General features: G+C 42.7%; 1 protein-coding gene across 1 annotated transcript in view; it reads left to right on the top strand.

Annotated features, from left to right (window-relative positions):
• PI4KA (phosphatidylinositol 4-kinase alpha) overlaps window positions 1-13,850 on the top strand; it is a 118,676-nt gene that overhangs the window by 14,189 nt on the left and 90,637 nt on the right. The window contains exons 3-7 of the mRNA XM_034643139.1: window positions 3,086-3,179; window positions 6,245-6,333; window positions 9,450-9,522; window positions 10,129-10,388; window positions 10,917-10,983. Of these exons, the coding sequence (XP_034499030.1) occupies window positions 3,086-3,179; window positions 6,245-6,333; window positions 9,450-9,522; window positions 10,129-10,388; window positions 10,917-10,983 (583 nt within the window). The remainder of the gene's footprint in view (window positions 1-3,085; window positions 3,180-6,244; window positions 6,334-9,449; window positions 9,523-10,128; window positions 10,389-10,916; window positions 10,984-13,850) is intronic.

Consider the following 13,850-nt stretch of genomic DNA (forward strand, 5'->3'; position numbering starts at 1 on the left):
GGGGCACCTGGCTGGTACAGTCGGTAGAGCATATGACTCTTGATCTTGGGGTTGTAGGTTCAAGCCCCACATTGGGTATAGAGATTACTTAAAAATTTTTTTAAAAAGTCTTTTTTTAAAAACATTTTATTTTATTTGAGAGAGAATGAGTGAGAGAGAAAGCACGAGTGGGGGGAGGGGAGAAGGGAGTAGGAAGCAGACTCCCCGCTAAGCAGCAAGGTGAATGCGGGTCCTGTCCCAGGACCCAGGGATCATGACTTGAGCTGAAGGCAGATGCTTAACCAACTGAGCACCCAGGTGCCCCCAAAAATTAAAAAAAGATCTTAAAAAAAAGAACTGTGATAGATATAAAATAAGTTTTAGAGTACACGTTAATGTATCTTTTAGAGGTGATTTAAAAATCAGTGTAGTGACTCCAACAAAATGATGTGGCTTTCTTTTTTTATTTTTATTTTTTTTTTTGCTTCTCAAGGTTAATTGAAGCAAAATGGCTAATCACTGAATACAGAATCTATTATTTGCTTATTTATTTTTATCATTATGAACAATCACTTTTAATTCCATGTTTAATCATGCCATGTTAGGAAAATAAAGATGTTAGATATTTGAATTTTTATTTATCTAAAAATGCTTACATGTCCTGGAAATTCTACTTCAGTAAGGATTAACATTTTTGACAGAATATTCATACATTTGAAAAAAAATAAGCATTTTAATTTTAGAGCAGTAGTTTGAGAATTAGATTGTTTGACCAAGGCCACATGAAAAACCAAAATTGGATGCATATAAACTGCATTTTAATTATTCTTCCTATTTATTTATAAATGTGAAAAGAAGCGAAATAATTTCTACTTTTCTATTTGCAAAGTCTTACTTAAATTTAAATATAAAGGGAGGAAACAAATCTTTAAAATAATCTGTATGAGAAACTGGCATTCAAATGTGTATTAGTCGAAAATATCTTTGGCAAACACATTACTTAATAGATTTACCTATAAGTCCCTAATATTTGTGGTAGGCTTTTTAGGTTGGCAAGGAAGAGACAAATACAAATTACCTTGGTGTAATTTGGGTTCCTGGTAAGGATTGGCGGGACCTGGGGTAGCAGCTCCTTGAGCCCCACAGTCTGCCAGCTCTCCTAGGAAGCCCACTGGCCTCACCGACACCAGGAGAGGAGCCCAGCAGGCTTCAGCAGCCCCCTGAGCCCTAGGGACCAACTTTCTCTTGGTTCACCTGGTGTCGATGTTCCCTGCCTCCAGCCAGGATGGGCTGTGGGACTGGCCTTCAAGTCCAGTCAGTGGGCTGCCCTGGCAGCAGCTGTGGCCAGAGTAGCGGGAGTAGTTTACTACTACACGCTACAAAAGCCATCAGAGGTTCTGCAGGAGAGAACTCCTGGGGGCACTTCCTCTGCAGGGGGCTGTGCCATACACATCCTTTGGAGTTTTGTGCCTCTCAGTACACTAGGATCCTAGACAGGTGTAGGCATCTCCTTTATCTGATTTAGAGGAAGGGTTATTTTGTTTTTGCTAAAGAAAGTTCTCTATTTGTTGTGGTTATGTCTGTGGTGTAACAAACTACCCCATAATTTAGTGGCTTAATACAACAGGTTGGTTTTGTTTTTGCTTTTTTCTCATGAATCTCCAGTTTAGACAGAGCACAGTAGAGTCACTGTCTCTGCTCCATTCAGTGTTACCTGGAGGGGCTTGAAGGCTAGGGGCTGAAATCACCTGAAGGCTCGTTCATGCACATGTGTGTGGGTTGATCCTGGCTTTTGGCTGGGACCTAAGCTGGGGCACTCAGCCAGGGCACCCCTATGTACATGGCTTCTCCATGTGGCCTGGGCTATGTCACTTTGTCACAATGTAATGTCTGGGTCCCGAGGGCATATGTCCTGAAAAAAAGCCATGTCCTGAAAAAAAGCCAGATGGATGCTGTACTGTCTGTCTTCTTTAGCCTGGGAAGCCAGTCTCTTAAACTACAGTTGACTCTTGAACAACATAGGGTTTAGGGGCACTGACCCCCTGTGCAGTTGAAAATCCATGTATAACTTTTGACTCCCCCAAAACATAACTACTAGTAGCCTATTGCTGACCAGAAGCCTTACCAAAAACAATAAAGTAAGCTGGAGAAAATGTTCTTAAGACTGTAAGAAAGAGAAAATACATTTACAGTACTGTAAAAAATCCATCTGTAAGTGGACCTGTGCACTTCAAACCCGTGTTAAGCGTCAACTGTACTTTCTAAAACACCAGAAGCAAGTCACTAAGGCAACCCATTTTCTAAGGGAGGTGAATTTGACTCTACCTTTTTCAGTGGAAGGAGTGTCACAGAATTTGGAGCCATGTTTTCAATATTACCACATGTTTTGTTTTGTTTTCAGTATTTCAGAACATCAAATAGTATCCTCTTTCTCAGGAGCACACTTACCTATCCTTAACTGGAGCAGTTATAAATAGGGAAACAACCAAAAGAGTCAATCATGGAAGGTTATAAAGTGACATGTTGACTGGCTAGTTTGGAAACTAGAAGAAAGTAGGTTTTGTATTGGCTAATGATGGCTATAAAGTCTAATGTTCAGTTTGAGAGAGGCGAAAGGAAACATGAAACAGAAAATTAAAAAAAAAAAAAAAGAGGAAAAGGGCCATGAATAGCAGAAGTATCACCAAGTTTAGAAGCTTGTGGCTGTGACCTTCCCTCAGTCTAGAGGATCTGAGCCTGGGGCCCACCGAAGGGTTTGGGGGGTCTCCGAACACTCTCGTTGAAGACAGTTTTGAGAGTGTGTGTGCAAACATACCTTCTTCTGGAGAGGCCTTCATGGGGGCTCAGCCCCCAGCGCGAGCCAGAGCCAGGCTGGACGTTCAGCAGCAGAAGGGCAGGTTTTAGCCCTTCCTTAGGCACCTCTGGTGCAGGCAGTGGGATAACCTCCGAATGCCACCTGCTGCTGCCGCATGGAAACAGCAAGGGTGCCATGCCATGTGAACATCCATCTTGGAGATGGTTAGAGTGTGTATGCTTTACTTTGGGCCTAGCAATAAAAAGCTACCAGCCACACGTTATATTAAATGTATTTTTTTTTTTTTTTAAGCACAAAGATGCTGTGGTTCCTTACCTTCTTCGACTGCTTAAAGGTCTTCCGAAAGTATATTGGGTAGAAGAAAGCACAGCTCGGAAAGGCAGAGGTAATTTTATATAAATTTTTTCCTGAATTCAGGGAAGAGCATGTATGCTCACAGTCTGTATGAATTAGGTGTTTAATCATATTAATGCATCAGGTACAATGTTTCTATCCGGTTCCACTGTTGGCTGTGATACAGCTGCCTCTCTGCAGCAGCGTGGGCTATGCTTACTCATTGTTGTCCAGAGCCCATGGTCGAGAGGGAGCAAGGGCAAGGCTGAGAAAACGGGCTTCTCATTGCACTCTGGGAGTGAACAGGAACTTGGAGACCTTCAGGAGCCTTTTCTCATGTCTCCTTGCCAGAATTGGGTCACCTGCCCATCTCTGAACCAGTCTCTATTACCCTTAGATGAATAGGCTCACTCCTGGAGTGAATCCAGTTCTCCAGATTGCATCACTGCTGCTCAAAAAGGAAGAGTGAGATGGATGTCCAGGACTTGAACACCATGTTCACTGTAAATAGTTGATCGTTTTGTTGCTGTTGCTGAGTTTTAGTTAAATTTTGTATCTTTTTTTTTTTTTTAAGATTTTATTTATTTATTTGACAGAGATAGAGACAGCCAGCGAGAGAGGGAACACAAGCAGGGGGAGTGGGAGAGGAAGAAGCAGGCCCACAGCAGAGGAGCCTGACGTGGGGCTCGATCCCATAACGCCGGGATCACGCCCTGAGCCGAAGGCAGACGCTTAACCGCTGTGCCACCCAGGCGCCCCAAATTTTGTATCTTTAAAAATGGTATATAAGTTCACTATGTGCCAGGCATTGTGCTAAGCACTTGTAACACTGATGTTCTTATATATTGATTTCCCAAGACTCCCATATCAATTTGGAACACCTCCAACATTCTAGAGATCATGACCCTGGAGACCGAAGTTTTCTTGTAATCTCCCTATGTGAGACCTGAGGCCCACCTTCAGACATAGGAGGAGGTTGGTGCCTGTAGAGAAGGCCCTTGTCCTTTTCATTGGTGGCATGGCTCTAATTTGTTGGGTGGGCTCAGCCTGCTAAAGATGGGTTTTGCTCTTCTCATGAACATCCTGCTTGCGCGTATTCCTCTTGTCCTTCGGGTTTCATCATTTCTGGTAACCTACTGTGCCTGAAACTGGCAGACTCCAAATTATGCATGTATCCTGGAATTTAAAGGACTACAATTTTTTTTAATTGAAATGTAGTTGGCATGCAATATTATATTGGTTCCAGACATACAACATAATGATTCGAAGTTTATATACGTTACAAAGTGATCACAACAATAAATCTAGCTTCCGTCTGTTAGTCTGTTACCACAGGTGAGTCATTACCTGTTATTGACAATATTGCTATGTTGTACATTGAATCCCTATGTCTTCTTTGTTTTAGAACTGGAAGTTTGTACCTTTTAATCCCCTTTCCCTATTTTGCTCATCCTCCCACCCTACAGGACTACAGGTTAAATAGAAAGCATTGTTAAAAAGTCAAACATCTCTGTCCACTACTGTTATCTAACTGGGTGAGAAGTAGAATACCAGTAGAAGTTGATTCTATTTTCTTTTCTTTCAAAGCAAGTATCACTTCTGTGTACATGGACTCCCACTAGGATGAAAGTTTTAGCACTATTTGAAACATTGTTAGAGATATATAAATTTCCAATTATTAGGTAACATTTCACTCTTTTATTTTTTGTTAAGGCAGTATGATTTATGCCTTTAAACTCTAGAGGAGTAGTTCTCAAAGTGCCATTCCGGAACCAGCAGCATCAGCATCACCTGAGAACTTGTCAGAAATGCAGATTCTCAGTCCCCACATCAGAGCTACTGAATTAGAACTCTGGGGCTAGGGAAGCTGGCAGTCTGCGTTTTAATAAGCCTCCAGGTGATTCTGATCACGCTCAAGTTTAAGAAGGACCTAGAGCTGAATCTTAAAATCATAGGTACAGAAGTGAACACGTAACAGTCTTCCACCATGTACTATGAATAGATCTTGGTTAAATATTCAATATTCAAAATTGATTAAATATTTAATAGTGATTAGACCTACACAGCAGCAATTCTGACATTTTTAAGGCGCACGCCATAGAAACCCTGGTTAGCTTTTGGTCTTTTAGGTACAGTGATTCCTTCCCAGCCTTGAGGCCATGCTCCTAAGGACCTCCCTATGAAGAGGTTGGTAGTGGAAGGGCATAAAAATCTATTAGGAACAGAACAAATCTTTGGAAGCTCTTAATTAGGTATTCGCCACTTGTCAAAATAAAGTGGAAAAGAAATATAAACATTTAATTCAGTTTAAAGTAGTGGGGGCAGGGCGCCTGGGTGGCGCAGTCGTTAAGCGTCTGCCTTCGGCTCAGGGCGTGATCCTGGCATTCTGGGATTGAGCCCCACATCAGGCTCTTCCGCTGGGAGCCTGCTTCTTCCTCTCCCACTCCCCCTGCTTGTGTTCCCTCTCTCGCTGGCTGTATCTGTCAAATAAATAAATAAAATCTTAAAAAAAATTTTTTTAAAGTAGTGGGGGCGCCTGGGTGGCTCAGTCGTTAGGCATCTGCCTTCGGCTTGGGGCATGATCCTGGAGTCCTGGGATCAAGCCCCACATCAGGCTCCTCCTCTGGGAGCCTGCTTCTTTCTCTCCCACTCCCCCTGCCTGTGTTCCCTCTCTCGCTGGCTATCTCTCTCTCTGTCAAATAAATAAATAAAATCTTTTTTTAAAAAAAAAGTGATAGTATTTGATGGTTAGCCTCCATATGCCATCTCTTATACTCTATCAACATTGGTTTCTCACCAAATAGAAATTTAGGTCGGGAATAAAAAATGGAGTCTGTCATGTTGAGAGACTGCATAATCTCAAACTATAAATTGGCTCAGAAACATTTAAGTTTATTGACCCAAAGCATTCTATTAAAAGAAAAGTTAGGGGTATTTCTCAGCAACTATGTTGGGCCCATATCTTCTTTTGAGGTTCACCTCAGTGAGGGCAGCAATCCCTGTAAACTGGTCCTTTAACAGGCCCTGTGAGAGAGGGAACTACCAAATCGGATGGCCAGTAGGTGCGGCCCAGTGTCTCAGTGGTAATGATTTGACTCATGTCTGTGTGCCTTCCAGCCACCCTCCCGGTTGCAGAGAGCTTCAGCTTCTGCTTGGTCACTTTGCTGTCTGATGTGGCTTATAGGGACCCCTCACTTCGGAATGAGGTAAGTGTGTGTGGTGAATTGGAATGTCTGTCTGTCTGTCTTTCTTTCTTTCTTTCTTTCTTTCTTTCTTTTCTTTTCTTTTCTTTTCTTTTCTTTCTTTTTTTCTTTTTTCTTTTCTTTCTTTCTTTCTTTCTTTCAAGATTTTATTTATTTGAGAGAGAGAGAGAGCATGAGCAGGGGGAGGGGTAGAGGGAGAAGGAGAAGCATACTCTGCACTGAGCGAGGGAGCTCAGTCCCAGGACCCCAAGATCATGACCTGAGCTAAAGGCAGACACTTAACCAACTGAACCACCCAGGCGCCCCTCGAGTGCATTTCTATACAATCAAAAAGAGTCCCAAAGTAACAAAAAGAGTAAAAAAAACTTTGAAGTGATTGGGTTGTGTAGTTGATTTATTTTGTACTAACACAACCAAGGAACATTGAATACTTACCTACAGTACTTTCCAGGTTACCCAGTGACCTCTTGACTCTTGTCGCATCCAACTTTCCCCATAGCCCTGTGAAGTCGGCAGCAAAAGGCAGATGCAGCTCACTTTCCTGACTCCCCGTTGGGGATTCATTCATAGGAGGGAATTATCTGGATAGTTGAAATTATACCCAGATTTTAAGTGCCCAGATTTTTTTCGTTTTAGTTTATTTTATTGAAATATTACTTAAATGCCTTTCATACTCTTCTCTTTTTTAAACAAAGAATACAGTCAGGGGCGCCTGGGTGGCCCAGTCGTTAAGCGTCTGCCTTCGGCTCAGGTCATGATCTCAGCCTTCTGGGATGGAGCCCCGCATCGGGCTCCCTGCTCAAGTGGCAAGCCTGCTTCTCCCTCTCCCACTCCCCCTGCCTGTGTTCCCTCTCTCGCTGCCTCTCTGTCAAATAAATAAATAAAATCTTAAAAAAGAATACAATCATAACTTAAACTTTTTCTTAATCAGATTTTGTGTTTTGAAAATCAGTTTGTATATGCTGCTATCCTTGGGTCATGCCAAGGAGTGCTGGGTGCTTGTCTATATATTAAACGTTCCCAGCTAGCTATGTTTTTTGGGTTCTTGTATTTGTTTTTTTAATTTTTAAAATCTCTTTCCTTAATCAGACTGTAAATTCTCTTGTCAGTATTTCTGCCATTAACATTCTTCTCCATTCTTCTTTCTTAGTTTAGGTTCTTTATTTTTAGGTTGGCCAAAGATATAACTAAATATATTAGAATGGTATATCATTATTTCAGAAGTTAGCAGGCTTTGGGGCGCCTGGGTGTCACAGTGGTTGGGCGTCTGCCTTCGGCTCAGGGTGTGATCCCAGCGTTATGGGATCGAGCCCCACACCAGGCTCTTCTGCTGTGAGCCTGCTTCTTCCTCTCCCACTTCCCCCTGCTTGTGTTCCCTCTCTCTCTGGCTGTCTCTATCTCTGTTGAATAAATAAATAAAATCTTTAAACAACAACAACAAAAAGAAGTTAGCAGGTTATAAGTTAAGGGCTTTTTTATAAATAATGTTTATCAGAACGTCAATACTAAAGATGATGGCATAACTTTAATACACGAAATGAAGAAAGTCTTGCTTTTTTTTTTTTTTTTAAANTTTTTTTTTGTAAAGATTTTATTTATTTATTCGACAGAGATAGAGACAGCCAGCGAGAGAGGGAACACAAGCAGGGGGAGTGGGAGAGGAAGAAGCTCATAGTGGAGGAGCCTGATGTGGGACTCGATCCCAGAACGCCGGGATCACGCCCTGAGCCGAAGGCAGACGCTTAACTGCTGTGCCACCCAGGCGCCCCGAAAGTCTTGCTTTTCAAGTCTTAATATGTTATTCAGCATCATTTAACATTAGCAAAATGTCAGAAATTTACCTTGATTAGGAACACGTCATATGAGACCAATTTTATTCTCTTCTTTGCCTGGGGTTTCCTCCAAGACTGGTAGTAGAGGGAAGTAAGGTGGATGTAGTGTAATTGATCTTCATCAAGGCATTAGAGAAACACCTTCCTGACATCCTAGATCTAGAATATGAGCTGAAGGCCAAAACAATTTGGAAGGTTTGTGGAGTTGTCCGAAGGACTACCCCAGAGGGTGCCAGCCTAGCAGAAGCCTACGTAGCCCATCCCCCAACCCTCTACCATTGAAGCAAAACAAGCCAGGGCCATAAACAAAGCTTCAGAAAGCAAGCTGGTTTCATTTATAGATGAGACAATGCTGGGAATCAGAGACCAGTATGATGAACTAAAGCTAATCCCCTGAGCTTTGATGGCATCAATGACAGGCAAAAAATACCAAGAGCATCAGTAGGGGTGTAAAAAAGAATCAGTATTTTACATATCAGTAAGCTCATTGAGCCAGCAGAGTGAAGCGGCTGCCAAAAAGCTGACGTCATGTACACAGGAGTCTAGAATATGTTTTGAGTGTGGTGATTGCTCAGGGTGAGTCCTAACATCCTTGGAATATTAATGTATTTTCCTGAGCACCACAGTTCGAGACTGTTTCTGACACATGGGACTGCTGTGAAGTCAGAAGCAGGCACTCAGCATCATAAAGGACATGTAATCCTAAGGAATGGATTAAAAGAACTAGGGGGGGGCGCCTGGGTGGCTCAGTTGTTAAGCCTTTGCCTTTGGCTCCGGCTCCAGACGTGATCCCAGGGTCCTCGGATTGAGCCCTGCAGTAGGCTCCCTGCTCCGCTGGGAGCCTGCTTCTTCCTCTCCCACTCCCCCTGCTTGTGTTCCCTCTCTCACTGGCTGTCTCTCTGTCAAATAAATAAATTATAAAATCTTAAAAAAATTTAAAAAAAAAGAACTAGGGATATTTGCCATGAAATAGATTTGGGGGCCTATCACCTGTTTCTGGAATAGGGAAAAAGGAATGGCTCCAAGGGCTAGGGGTCACAAGCCCCAAAGGACAATATTGTCCCAGAGTTAGGAGGCACTGTGGACCAACCCAGGAGGGCTGGTTTCTGTCCCTGGAAGGTTGGCTGATTGGCCATTTGGCAGAGCTGTCATTCGGGGATTTATGTATCAGACATTGGTATGGACGATATAATGTGTAAAGCTCCTCCTAATTCTGAATGAATTTTGTGGTACTTACCTGATTTTGGTTATAAATTTGTCTTTTTTCTGTTTCCGTGGCTATTACAGATTTTAGAGGCACTTTTGCAGGTGTTGCATGTCCTTTTGGGAATGTGCCAGGCCTTGGAGATTCAAGAAAAAGGTATGATTATAAATCTGAGGCTTTTTTTTTTTTCTTAATGGCTTTGTGATTACTTTTTTCCTTTGCTTTTCCCAGTCTTCTTTTTTGTGCTTTACTACTTGCGTACCTGATGGAGGAAACCTTCCTGTATTCGTTTGCCTTCGTTGCATGTTAGCTAAGAGGCCACATGGGCGTCATGAACACAGCTCTGCTACCTGAATACCAGGTGACCTTAGACAAGTCACCTCACCCTTTTTGGGCCTCAGTTTCTTCATTTATAACATGCCCGACTGCCTCTAGCATAAGGCTACCAACACAATCCCAGGGGGACAAAATATATTGTTTAAGTATAGTAAAGGTGCCTGTTAACAGGACTTATCTGTGTTACTGATTTGGGTGTACCATGCATAGATTGAGACCTCCCAAAGAGAGCAGCTGTGTGTGACAGAGATGTGGTCTGAAGTTGTTCGTGTCAACCCTTGGAGCTGACCTATTGATGTGACTTGTTCTGACCTGTCACATTTGCTAGGGGTGGGTTGTGAGATGTCAGCCAGTGTTATGAGCTGGGCCAGCACAACTCTCCCAGGCAACTTTCTGATAGTGGAACATTTTCACTTTGTCTTCTAGAATACCTTTGCAAGTATGCGATCCCATGCCTGATAGGAATCTCACGAGCGTTTGGGCGTTACAGCAACACAGAAGAGTCTCTGCTTTCAAAACTGTTCCCCAAGGTCCCTCCTCATTCCCTCCGAGTCCCTGAGGAGCTTGAAGGTGTGCGGAGGCGATCCTTCAATGACTTCCGCTCCATCCTCCCCAGCAATCTGCTGACAGTGTGTCAGGAGGGCACCCTGAAGAGGAAGACCAGCAGTGTGTCCAGCATCTCTCAGGTGGGGCTGCACCCCCTGGAGGCAGGCAGAGAGGTCAGGTCTTGTTAAGTGCTCACTTGAAGAAAATCCTATTGGCGTGCTGTTCAAGGAAATTCACGAAACAGAAAAGGTTCTCACTGGAATTCTGTAATAAATGCAAGGGCTTGCTTTGGCCTTTTAAGATTTATAAGTGATTTCATCTCCTAGTCATGAAGTATTTATTTCCCAGCAGTTGGGTGTCAAGCTCTATTCTCAGAGACATTTGGTACCCTTAAGTATATAATTGTTTCATGGAGACGAGCTAAAGACACTAAGTGCTAAGAATAATTCATCTCAGTAATGGAGTATAAAATATATGGCTAAACATGAAGAATGTAGGGATATGCTATACAGTAGAGAACACTTAGGTAAGGTGGGCTTCAGGGAGGAGGTGAGGTATGAACTGGGACTGGAGGTACAAACATTGGGCTGGCAGAGTGAATCTTGTCTAAGGAGAAATTGACAGCAGTTTGGCCTTTTCTAATCTGTAAGGTGGCTTCTGTGTTTCAGGTCAGCCCAGAACGTGGGATGCCCCCTCCCAGCTCCCCTGGAGGATCTGCGTTTCACTACTTTGAAGGTGGGCTTCACCTTTCTGACGGGAATATTGACCTGCTACTTGGAGAGCAGGTTCACTGTGACTTCTCGTGACAAAGAAGATGCTAATAATAACACTCTGCTGTCATGCATTTTGAGAGTCAAGCTTTTAGAAAGCATTTACTTTCCATTTTTGTTTAATCTTAAAATTTAATTTTAAAATAGTTCAAATGTGGAGAAAAGTGCAGAAAATAATATACAGACCCCCATATGTCTATCATCAAAATTTTAATAAACTAACCTATGAAAGCACTGGTTTTCAGGTGGAAGTACTCATGGTGGGCCCTGCTTTTTTTTATTTTAAAGTCATTAGGTATGTAAATAATATTTTTTAAAAATGTAATAATGATACAAGTAGTACTTTTTATAGAACTTTGTGGTTCACAAAGCATTTTCACATAATTTACTGAATTAGATTCATAGGATAGCCCTGTACAGTGCCAGACATGTGGTAAAATCGCTTCTACGTTATTTTCGAGGAAAGTAAGACTTGGGTTAAGTGATAGGAAGTGGGGAAACCAGAACGTCATCTATTCCATTTTTGGATCATGCTAATTAATAAAAGAGCATTTCTCAATAGGGTCTTAAAAGATGTGAGGGGAATTTAAAAAAAAAATGAGGAGAGAATCTGAACTCAAATAAATGTGGGCACCTTTGCCCGGAGTATCTCTTAGCTGTGCGAGAACGTGCCCTGTGTTATAGTCTATGTGTGTGTGTTAGAATGTGAAGGCCAAGTTCACTCACTCAAAATCCCACTCCTCCCAGAGAGAACCACTTGTGGTTGAATGTGTCTCTCCCGACTTTATTTTATTTATTTATTTATTTTTAAATTTTATTTCTTTATTTGACACAGAGAGTGAGAGAGCACAAACAGGAGGAGCGGCAGGCAGAGAGGGAGAGGGAGAAGCAGGCTTCTCTGCTGAGCAGGGAGTCCAACTCTGGGCTCGATCCCAGGGCCTTGGGATCATGACCTCAGCGAAGGCAGACGCTTAACCACCTGAGCCACCCAGGTGCCCCTCCCTCCAGGCTTTAAACATCCCCTTGGCCACCTGCCTGTCCTTGGGGCATGTGAAGACAGCCATGATGTGCCCTTGAAGGTTTTGCTTTCCCTGGTGAACAGCTCTTCTTCTGATCTCTGTAGTCACAGGCCCTTCTCCATTGCGGCGGCCCTCCTTTGAGCACTTCCAGGGAGTGCCCAGCGTGGGGGTGAGCCTAGGTGTGGGCCGCCTTTGTGGACTTCCTGCACTCATCCAGCAGATGCAGGCTCAGCACCTCACTGTGCTGGCCTCTCTGCTTCTGCGGTGAGCTCTGAGGATGATTTTCCAGCTCTTGGAAGTACACCTCATTGTCGAGACAAGCGGGAAGCACACTGTTCCTTCCTTTTCTGCTCAAGTACCTCCTGTTCGACTCTGATTTTTCTTTTGTTTTCAAGATTTTGTTTTTAAGTAATCTGTACACCCAACATGGGGCTCAAACTCACAACCCAAGATCAAGAGCTGCGTGCTCTACTGACTGAGCTCGCCGGCACCCCAAGTCTTATTTTTCTTACAGTTGGTCTCTCTTCTCTTTCTAGGCCCGTTTCTATGGAGCTGTAAGAATGTTTTTAAAGAGTTATTTCTTAAAAGCACCAATCATTTCCACCTTAAAAACTTTCAATGACTCCCTCCATGCATGAATCCCACATCTTAGATCCTTGACTCTGTAGTTCCTGTCTTCTGCCTCCATCTCTGCCAACCACACACTGGCTCTGCCATGCAGGGCTTAGTCCCTATTTCATGGCATCTATCTGGGAGGTGCCCTCTAATCACAAGCTTATCTTCTTTATTATTATTATTTTAAAAACAAACTTGTATATACTTTAGGTATATAACACTATGATTTGATATACATATACATGATGAAATGATGACTCCAATCATGTCCTTCTCCTCACAGTTACCATTTTTTTCTTTCTTTTTTAATGCAGTGATAGCACTGAAATCTACTCTCAGCAACTTTCCAGTATTTGACACCATATTATTAAATATTGTCATCATGCTATGCATTAGAGCTCTAGACTTATTTATACTACTTAACTGCAACTTTGTACCCTTGACCAGCATCTCCCCATTTCCCCCATCTCCCTGCCCCTTGGTAATGATACTCAGCTCTCTGCTCCCATGTATTCAGCCTTTTTAAGTGTCTGCATATAAATGAGATCATGCAGTTTATTTTCTGTCCATGTCTGGCTTATTTCACTTTGCGTAATGTCCTTCAGGCTCATCCATGTTGTTGCAAACTGCAAAATCTTTCTTAAGGCTGAATAATACTCGTGTGTGTGTGTTGTGTGTGTGTGTGTGTGTGTGTATCCAGCACTTGTGAATGAATATGAATAAATAAATATTTATGAATAAATCTATGTATTTGTGTGTGTAAATACATCTATTTTTACTCATTTGACACACACACAGGTACATACTCGTTACCTTCTTCCCTACCTACTTGCTTTAAACCAGCTTTGTTCTCACTCTTTCCTCATTCATTCCCTCCTCCAGTGGTCATTTATGATGTTGGCCTCCAGCATCTTACCTGCTCTCCATATTATTGCCCATCCCCTTTGTAAGTTGCCTGTTTGCTCCCATGGGACCCATTCGCTTTTAGTCAGGTCAGCAGAGCATCATAGAAATACACACCAGTTTTTTTGCTTTTTTTTTTTTTTTAAAGATTTTATTTCTTTATTTGACAGAGAGAGAGACAGCCAGCGAGAGACGGAACACAAGCAGGGGGAGCGGGAGAGGAAGAAGCAGGCTCATAGCGGAGGAGCCTGACATGGGGCTCGATCCCGTAACGCCAGGATCACGCCCTGAGCTG

The sequence above is a fragment of the Ailuropoda melanoleuca genome, chromosome 14 (genome assembly GCF_002007445.2).
Source record: "Ailuropoda melanoleuca isolate Jingjing chromosome 14, ASM200744v2, whole genome shotgun sequence".
NCBI classification, from domain to species: domain Eukaryota; kingdom Metazoa; phylum Chordata; class Mammalia; order Carnivora; family Ursidae; genus Ailuropoda; species Ailuropoda melanoleuca.